The sequence below is a fragment of the Staurois parvus genome, unplaced genomic scaffold, assembly GCF_062004578.1.
Source record: "Staurois parvus isolate SC_StPar_1 unplaced genomic scaffold, SC_StPar_1.0 ptg000147l, whole genome shotgun sequence".
NCBI lineage: Eukaryota > Metazoa > Chordata > Amphibia > Anura > Ranidae > Staurois > Staurois parvus.
The window spans coordinates 28,105,282-28,115,926 of record NW_028317943.1 but is presented as its reverse complement, the minus strand read 5'-3'; the positions used below and the strand labels follow the sequence as shown (position 1 = coordinate 28,115,926).

At 39.0% G+C, this 10,645-nt stretch overlaps 1 protein-coding gene across 2 annotated transcripts in view; it reads right to left on the bottom strand.

Moving 5' to 3' along the window:
- Positions 1 to 4,194: 4,194 nt before the first annotated feature.
- DYRK2 (dual specificity tyrosine phosphorylation regulated kinase 2) overlaps positions 4,195 to 10,645 on the bottom strand; it is a 46,658-nt gene continuing 40,207 nt past the window's right edge. For both annotated transcript variants that reach the window (XM_089674183.1, XM_089674182.1), the window contains exon 3: positions 4,195 to 10,193. In XM_089674183.1, the coding sequence (XP_089530309.1) occupies positions 8,592 to 10,193 (1,602 nt within the window). In that variant the 3' untranslated portion in view covers positions 4,195 to 8,591. The remainder of the gene's footprint in view (positions 10,194 to 10,645) is intronic.

The following is a 10,645-nucleotide window of genomic DNA, read 5'->3' as shown; positions in this document are numbered from 1 at the left end:
TATGCTGCACTTAACACCAAGACATAGAAGTACATCCTTGGATATGTGGATGCATGTGTCAGAAGAAATGGACCTTTATTTCTTTATCGCCAACACATTGGGGTGCATTTACTAAAGGCGAACAGGCTGTTGCTTTTGCAAGGGAATTTTTCTCATAGCTTAAAAAAAGTGAAGCTTTGCCATTTTTCAATCCTGTGTAAGCCAAAAACACACACAGTTTTTTTTTTTTTATTTTTACTTGCGTGTGATTGTGAATCCACATTCATTAAGATAAGGGACATTTCCCTTGTAAAGTGAACAGCCAATTTGCATTTAGTAAATCAACCACATTATTTCCTGGTTAGCAATAAAACACAGATGAAGGCTAGGGCTACAATGGCAATTCAAATGCTTTGCTACTCAGATTTAACTGCTTGCTGGCAACCTTGCTTGCAAAAAACTGAATTCAGTGTGCTGCTAATAAAATGATAGGTAACAAGTAGTTAAATCATTCAGTAGCAAAGAGATTTAAATTGCCCATGTTCATGACATTACACACCTATTGTCATTATGAGAGGTATTACAGTGTTCTTATTTTATGTATAAATGCAACAGAATAATTTGCATGTAGAAAGACATTTTTATTACACAGTAAAGAGCAAGCACTCTAGAGATCTGTATTAATTAAGGAAGTGTTTGCTAAAAAGCACACACTAATGACTTAACTGCTGGGATAATCTAAAGCTGGAATTTCCCTTCCAGCATAGATTTCAAGCTGTTATTATGCCGAGTACAGATGTCTGGCCATCACAATTGCTTTGTCCAGCCTACTGATCTATTGATGAGAATCTTCTTAAAGTCGATATTAGCCAAACATGGCATAATTACATTGAAAGATTTAAAAGCAGGCCTACTATAATGCGTTAACCTAAAGCTATGTTAACAGCCTTGCAAAAAATTAACAAAAAAAAGGGCTACAATAATTTATTTCCTGTAGAATCAGCTGTTCCGAGCTCCCTTCAGTACAGGCTGCATGTCCAAGGGACTAGACATTTGGTCACAATCTATGCTGAAGGCAGAATCTTAAACCCCATAATCCACCTTAAATCTCAAAGACTTTTTGAGGTTTCTGAAGATGTGTCAATGCCAAACAACGTTTTGCATTTGTAGTCTATTCTAACATTTTTTTTTGTAACAGATACAGAAACATTAGTTTTAGGGCCCCTTTCACTCAGAGTGTATTCCATTTAGATCTGCTTACAGATCCCCTGCTGGATTGGAGCAGAGTGGGAGAATGACAGGTACTCGTCCACTCAGTTCATGTAAAGCAGACACGGATAGAGCTCATTCTGCTCTTTTTTCTAGCCAGGAGTAAAACAGACTCCATGGGGTTTATTTACTAAAGCTGGAGAGTCCAAAATCAGACTCCCTTCTGCATAGAAACCAATCAGCTTCCAGTTTTCATTGCCAAAGCTTCATTGAACAAGCTGAGGTTAGAAGCTGATTGGTTTCTATGCAGAAGGGAGTCTGATTTTGGACTCTCCAGCTTTAGTAAATAAACCCCCACTTGTCTGTTTACACCCCACTACCCTCTAGTCCACCTAAACAGAAGAGGATGTATCCCTGTCCGTTTTTTTAGCGTACCAGATCGAAGCTGGAGGTAGGTAGGTGAAAATGAACACAAAGTCCATTTACACCTGCCTGTCCATAGGAATGCATGAACCTTACAATCAGGTCTGCCCGAAAACCTGACAGGTGGACCTGATCGGTTCACCCTTATGAAAGGGGCCCAATTAGGAAACAAGAGTATCAATTTTTCATTAACTCTCCCAGTACAGCAAATAAATTAAACACCGTGGCACCAGATATTTACCTGCAAATCTATATAAAATCAACACAGCCTTCTGACTAAAAACAATACCTTGTGATTGGTACCTGTACTTGTTACCCTTGTAATGTCTAGGACTCGGCAATTTTAACATTTCACAAATGATTTACATTTTATGCAAAGTTTGCTTTGACAGGATGATGGTGCTATTTTCACACTAAAATTGTGAAGGACATTGAGTACACCAGGAGGAGGGCTTGATGCTCACCAAATGTAATGTTTCCCAGATCACCTGATGTATTCACTGGGACCTAGATAATAAGGAATACCTTATTTTTAAAGGGTAACTCTACTTTGTGGGAAAATACAATTGCAACACAAGCCATATTATAATTTATTATTAAAATGATCTTTTTCAATCCACAGTTCTGTAATTCTCTGTAAAATTCAATGCAATATGGCAACCTAGATAAGTTCTGCACACATTTGATGTAAAGAACATCCCCAACATGCCATTTCCTGCTTGTGCGATTAGTTCACTGATTTTCCCAGAAGTCTGCACCAAGAAACAAGTCAGACTTTAGGCATCCTCAGCAACAAAAGGTTTCTGTTTTTGTGAGATGCTCCTAAAGGGCTAGTCACGTCTAAAGGAATGTGCTGCAGTACAGTGAAATTAGATTCTGCCCTGTATTCTGCATTTTACTGCAAATCACTGCCCCGAAGCTCTGGGCTGTGATGTAGTGTAAATAGGACACATAGAAAACAATTGTTTTCTGTGTGTCCTGATGGTGACTGGAATTCTTGCAACGTGGAAAAATGTCAGTCACCGCATTATGAACTGGTCCGAAAATGACAGCACTGCAGATGTAAAAGGAACATTCAGTTACAAAATGGCTTGTGTAGCAATTGTATATGCTATATACACTCTCCAGCCACTTTATTAGTGGCATTGCTAGTACCGGGTTGGACCCCCTTTTGCCTTCAAAACCGCCTTAATTCTTTGTGGTATATATTCAACAAGGTGTTGGAAACATCTGGTCCATATTGACATGAGTTACTGTTGCCTATCATCTCAAACCAGTCTGCCCATTCTCCTCTGACATCAACAAGGCATTTTCGTCCACACAACTGCCGCTCACTGGATATTTTCTCTTTTTCGGACCATTCTCTGTAAACCCTAGAGATGGTTGTGCGTGAAAATCCCAGCAGATCAGCAGTTTTTGAAATACTCAGACCAGCCCGTCTGGCACCAACAACCATGCCACATTCAATGTCACTTAAATCACCTATCTTCCCCATTCTGATGCTCAGTTTAAAGTTCAGCAAGTAATCTTCACCACATCTACATACCTAAATGCATTGAGTTGCTGCCATGTGATTGGCTGATTAGCAATTTTTTGTTACCAAGCAATTTAACAAGTGTATGTAATAAAGTGGTCAGTGGGTGTATTTTTTATTGGCAGTATTATTTTCCCCACAAGAGTGTAGTTACCCTTTGAGTGCTTGAGTTTGACCTATTGAAGTCCACTGTACAGTAGCACTCAGAGAAAGGGAAGGGCAGCAAAAAGGATATTTCAGTTCACATGCTAACAAGGAACCTTAAACAGGAAAAGAGAGCAGAGCCATACAGAGCTGAGTTCATTAGTCTGCTGCTTCTCCTTCACTGCCCAGTCACAAGCTGGGGTAAGGGACAGGATCTATTTGTATTTCTTAGGTCTGCCAGACAGGGCTGTGCTATGTGTATATAAATCGATCATCTTTTAATGTTTTGGCTGGAGGTCAGGTTTAAGCTAAAATGTAAGTTTTTTTTTTTTTTTTTTAATTTAAATTCATTGGAGGACCTGATCCCATCAATGTAGTTCTGCATCAACAGATCACATAAAAATCATGATCTTTCTGTTATCAGTTAGCATTATACCAACCCTACACTGATCTTTTGCTGCAGGAAGAAGCAGAGTTGGATCAGTTCCGACCTGCTCCAGAATAATTGCCATTGCAATGTGGAAACACAGATAAGGTCAGGAGCATTGTGTTTGTGCTACAGAACGCTCTCTTTAGCAGGATCAGAAGCCCGGAAGCTGATCAGTTCAGCTGCCGGGCTTAGCCCTATACCCTCATCGTCACTAAGAATGAGAAATGCAATCCCAGCACTATTTTAAAATAGCATGTGGGATGGAAAGTCCACCTGACAGAATTGCCATCGCTGACCTCTACTTTAAGAATGCTGGTCCTGGGCTTCTAGTGCTGAAAAGCAATGTACCATATTCCATAGCTTTATGGTCAGAATATAATGGGCCAGTTTTAAGAACAAATGTCAACTCCGACATGATATAAACTTGCAAACATATGTATTACCACTGCCCCTTATTCAAAACAAGAGAGAGAAATAAAAGGCAAAAAGGGACATACATTTTTATTCTGAAATGATCTCTGGCCACAACAATAAAATTTAACAAATATTCACTAAAAATTCATACTTCTGTCATCTGCTGTACAATACATACAGTATAAAACTGGCCACTGATTCTTGTCCACTCCAACATATCCAATGTAAAGTGGAGCCAGCAGCATCTCACAGAAAATGTACACAAAATTATATATAAGTCCACATTCAATCAAAATGGTTCACATATTATCAGTACACACAACTGCAGCATATTACAGTCACATGTCTAAGATGTTGCTGAAGAAGCAAAGCAACAGCATCAGAGGTTCTTAAGTTTGTATGCCAGGTTATACTGCTTATTTTTACAATCTTTTATAGGAATTAACAAATGATTCATCCCATGGGTGCACACCTACCTGCAGAGCTGGGCACTGACCATCACATAATTTACAAACCGCATCTAATATATTTGCAACGAAAGCCACACAATCTGTGCAGATTTAATTCGGAACACAAACAGAACCAAAAACAATTTGCACGTCTGTGGCGTGTTGCATTCCTGACTACATTAATAAGTACTAAACATACAATCCACTCCAAAAACAGATTAAATGTGGTTTGTAAAATAGATGTGCCCATAGACACTAGATGATCATTGCTGGATATGGCTGATTATAGTCAGACTGAGAAACAAAATCTACGGGCAGTTTGTAACCTCTGCAGACACCTCCTGACCAATTGGTAATAGTAAAAGAACTAATTACCAAAGCTGGATTTTTCACAGCCAGCCGCTACTTTTCTCCTGAGAAAAAATGCTGCCAGAGATATATGTTCAGTGCATAAACACACACCCTAGCCAGTACAAGCATGTGTACTTATGTCCCCCGTAATTCTACACATAGCTTCTTCAGCAGTCCGATCTTCTGTACACATGCTTGTGCATGGGCACTCACAGGCTGGCTATACTTTTAATGAGCCAAGCCTAGCGTCTTGAACATTTGAAGATGTAACTGGAAGCCTACATCAAAAATTCTGGAAGATCGTGAACTTCCAATTACAAGGAGAAAAGCAGAACTGGCGGTACAATGACCACAATAAATGCAGAAATAATTTGCCTGCTCAAAGTGTTTGCCAGTGTGTTCCACTTCAGAGCAAATTTTAACTGATGGCAACAATTCCACCCAAAACATTGCTGTAGATGATGTCCCAGCACTCGTGTCTGGCCATAAACCATACTAGACAGTGACTGGAGTAAAACACACCTGCAAAAGTGTCACCCTAAGTAATCCACAAATGCTTCCAATTTCTTTCAGCCAAATTCTGCCCGAAGATCTTGAAAATGTGCTGTATAGGATGATTGACAACACCATTAAGAACCACAGGGCAAGACAAGTGTAGCCAGTTTGTAAGCATAAACATATACGTTTCAGAAATAAATGTTTGTCAAGATGTAAAAAAGTTTCAAAAGAGAACTCACATTGGTGTGTTTATGATCAAAGTTAGAAATTGGGCTATGCTGTAATCTAAAGAGAAAAGAAGGTTTAGACTGAACTCTTAGAGAAGTATACGCTAGACAGGTTACCCTTCACCTGCTTTTCTCTTTACGGAATAACCCAATTAGAAGAGACTATGCACTCCAAGATCATACATGAAAAGTGGCTCAAACACCGCGCACCTAAGAAAAGTCGCTTGGCTGCTAAGCCAATACAAAAAGGAATGCACTTTGGTTCTTACCAAATGCCCTGGGATTGAACACACTACAAAAATGAAGTTTGAGGTAATTCTTACAAAATTAAATAAGATTGTGTTTCCTTCACTAGTAGAAGCATAACAAAAACAATGTACAAAATATAAAGGGTTGGTGTACAAATGCAGATATATAGTACCTGTTAATTGACTTTGAGCATCTTTAATCCTTCAGATGTATGGAAGTATAATCCAGCAGTGTGAATGGATCTCAGTAAGAACAATAATACTACTGTTATAGGTTACTTATAAGGCCTCTATATAGAATTGGTTTAAGACAAGTAGCATTAATCTGTAATATAAATGCTTTCTCACTACTTACCATCTACAGAGTAAAACATGAGGCCAAACATGCCCAGTGTGGCATTAATAAAAGGCACAATTTATCCTGTATTGTAAGAGTAACTCATTCTGTTGTTGGAACGGTTGTTACAGTACAACAGAAATACACTTATGTGTCAAGTAAGCTCCAACTGGTGCATGAAACAGCAAAATGAGACTGCAACCAAAGAAACAGCAACATACTGTGCTATCACTACTGCTGTAAATAGGCAAGATGTCCCCAGACAATGGGAACATGTGAGACACAATATTGTTACTAGGACAACACACAGCAGATCAGTCACCACAGCCCTTAAAGTAATGACAAAGTTGCACTTGGCATGCTTTGTGTTTGCACTTAACATTATAAAAAGACTAAAAGACAGCTGCTGTATTTCAGAATCTCAAATTCAAATTGGTGTCATAAAAAAAAAAAAACCCAGAACATCAGGGCAGGGTCACCCGTTCCTAAATTAAAAGATGGTTGGGGACAATTTACAGTGAAGACAAAGTTCACATAAAAGAAGTGCGTTCAATGCACAGTGGGCATAGGAAGTGTATAACAAACTGACGGGCCTATCGATATTTCATGGTTTGGATGCCAGCCAAATCAATGCCAGCTTGCAACTGTATTTTGCCCCAGACAAATATGTGCAAACTGCTAGTGTGGGTATCATCGCACGTTTGGTTGAATATATATATAGGAAATCGCCGGGTGTAATAACTATGTTTCTATATTTAGACGAAAGGGAGAGGCGCTCTTCATATTTTTGTTCTTGGCTCTGAACCAATGTATAAACACATTCCCTATTTGTGAAAAGGATTATTACAAACACTTTAAAACAAACGTGGATTGAAATAAAATGTTGTCCCACATTTGACAAAGCCTATTTTTTGTGAGAAGAGTAGATAATGACATCATCTGTTTTTAGACACATTTGGGGACCATGCTTTAAGTGTGACTAGAAACTGCAAATGTTAGTATTGTGGAAGTAATGTAGACGTCACATTCGAAAACACACTATTAACCATGTAGGTTTACTGCATAAATTAAAAGGGTTAACAGTCATACACTGTTCTGGGTAGCACTCACATAAACCTCTAGTATTTCTTTATATGGGGACATTTGCAATAGCTGGAACCAAATGCAGGGGCTTTTGATTAAAGAATATATTAAAAACAGTTGTATGTAAAAAAAAAATGGCATTCCCTGGGTTTATGACACTGCATCACACAAAATAGATATCTATTTGGCTTACATTTACAAATAAAATCAGATCAAATAATTTGACTCCACCATAAAAGGACTAAAATTATCTAAACAATATATTACAGACAAAGGGTTTCCTTTCCTGCGTGTAAATGTACGAGACCAGCATTTTTTTTTTTTTTTCTTTTAAAGCACAACTAAACCCACCAATTGAACAGTTTCAAAGAACAGTTATATTCCCAGCATGCCAGGTTTGCTAACTGTCACATTTGCTTGTGTTCACAACCAAACTGTCAAACGGCTGCTGGAGTCATAACTGATCACATGTGCAGCACCATGGCAGTTGCAGATCAAACAAAGGCAAGCTTCTTTGGCTGTAAAGGATAGAAGGGTTTAGTTCCGCTTTAACAGCAGTGATGTACACTCATCCTCAACCACCAATCGGCTGTGAGATTTAAAACAAAGAGCTGAGGCAAATGCAACAACCAATCCGATACAAGCTTTAACTAGTTTATACTCTACACTGCTTAAAGCCAATTTCTGGGCGTCTGACATGGTTTACCAAACAAATACTCTTTACTTTTTTTTTTTTTATAATTCTTTGCACATACCTCTACATCATTAACATGCTTAAAAACACTTTACTCAACTGTATGAAGATATGCGAAGTATGTCAACTGCATACCGAGAATCGACTTCTTCATACCCAACATACATACAGATACATCCACTTTGGCCAAGTCTACTTTGTAAAATAAGATTAGAATAAATGTGTGGAGCCAGTTTCTCAGAGCACTTAAGCGATTACTTTAAAATAAATGGTTGGTAGCTAATCCTTCGGACATCAATAAATTAGGTTTAACAGTCAAGCAATAGACAGTGGCCAGCCACTGATTTTGACACTTCTAAACAAAGCCAATTAAAACTGATATGCCTATAAAATAACATCAAAAACTTAAAGCATCGTCCCCATTGTTTAAATACAAAATTGCATCGTTACTAAAAATTACAATGGCTGCACAGATAAAAGTATTGATATAAACTGAGCAATTAAAAATATTATGAACTTGAGCTGTATGCATAAGGCTCAGCAAGGTGTTTAAAGAAAAAATGTTTATGAATCAGCTAACCAACTTTGGCAAAACGGTCCTTTGTTGAATATTTCCATTGGCATCAGTCATTTGGGCCATATTATTTCTTAGTTTTGCAGCTGAGCCTGATGCAGGAGGTAACTTAGAGATTGAAGTTATAGCACCCGAGCTTTCTGTAATTCTTTTGGATGATGTCTTTTCCCCTGTTGGGGGCTTCGGCAAGCGCCGACGTAGCCAGTGATGCCGTAAAGCCTGGCTGGGTGTCATGCGCAGAGCAGGATCCCACTCCAAACATTGCGATAGAAAATCAAGAAACAAGGGATCGTCGCAGCCCTTTAAAGCAGTTACCCAGTCCCTACTCCCAGGAGGACCTCGTAATTTTCCTCTACGGGAGCGACCACCATTCAGTACCACAGATCCATCTGGCAGGGTTGTAACAGTGCAATATCGAGGATAACCTTTGGAGCTGACAAAATTTTTGCCGCGTTTTGAAGAATCAAGTAGTTTTTGGGGTGGCATTCCCAGTAATTCGATCATACATGCTAACTGATCACCTTCATCTTCTCCGGGTAGGAGTGGATAGCCAGTCAACAGTTCTGCTAGAATGCAGCCCAAGCTCCACATGTCGATAGGCATACCATAACGACCACCAAGAATGACCTCTGGAGCTCGATAAAAGCGAGACTGGATATATGTGTAAACACGCTGATGTTCATAACAGCTAGATCCAAAGTCTATGACTTTTATACCACTTCTACCCTGTTGCTTCAATAAAATATTTTCCGGTTTAAGGTCACAGTGGATTATTCTATTTTTGTGCAAAGCATCCAAGCACTGTAAAATTGAGTGCGCAAATTTGCGAACTAAAGGCAGACTGAAGCCTTGAAACTTATTTTTCTTTATCAGCTCATAAAGGTTCATGCTTAGCAACTCAAACGTCATGCAGATATGATTGCGGAATGTGAAATTCTCCAGCATGTGGATGACATTCATGTTGTTATCTTTATCCTGCTTTTTTAGATGTTCTAGGATTCTGATCTCTTCTGCCGCTTGACGATGAAATCGTTTCTCATTCCTCACCATTTTTAAAGCCACATGCTGATGGAGCTTGTGATCATATGCCTTCACAACTTGACCAAAGCTTCCTTTCCCAATAACCTTCAATACTTCATACCGGTATGCAACGTGATCATGTGGCACTTGCACATATGAGCCTTGATCATCATCATAACCACCGTTATTAGGGCCACCAATTACACCTTGACGTTTCTTTGCATTTGGACCCAAGAAGTATATTTCTGAATAGTTAAAAATTTCATGGTGCTCAAAGGCTGTTAGTTTTTGCATGTATTGCTTCATTGCTTGTTCTGGGGTTAACGAAGAGGACTTCACTTTGGTTGTCCCATCAGCAGATTTCAAAGAGCTGGAACTTCCTTGTCTCCGGTGTGTGCTTTCTAGCTGTCTTTCTGAAACAACAGGAAGCCCAGTCTTGCCAACATTAGTGAGTCCATTTGGTTGTGTTGTCAGTACTGTCCTTTTGTTGCTGTTGTCCTCAAACAACTGCTGCACCTGGATCTGTCCATGACTGCTAATGTGCAGATGTTCATTCATTGTGTGCTTATTGCCTCCAATCTGAAAAAAAAAAAAAATGTACAGCATTAATAAAGTAAAGGGGATCAGTAATCATGGTTTCACAACTATCAACTGCAGCAACCGTAATCACAATATATATATTAAAAATTCTGTTGGCATTAAAGTAAAATTTTAAATTGGCATTCTGTAAAAGAAGAGTAATACTTACAAGTCCTGCCATCAGTGACTTCAATAATTTTTCTCTCACAGACCTACACAGGCCACTGAAATCTACATCACCCGACACTGCCTGGTGTGTCAGATGCCTGTGTCCCCTGCACCATGCTATGGCTTCACCGGGCAGATGCTATGTTACTAGTGTATCTCTACAGTGGTGCAAAGAGAATCGGGTGGAACCAATGCAGGCAGCAGGGAATGCAGAAATCCAACACACAGGTAAGATTCAGATGCTGAATATTCCAGCAGTTGCTGTTGTTCCACAAGAAAGCAAA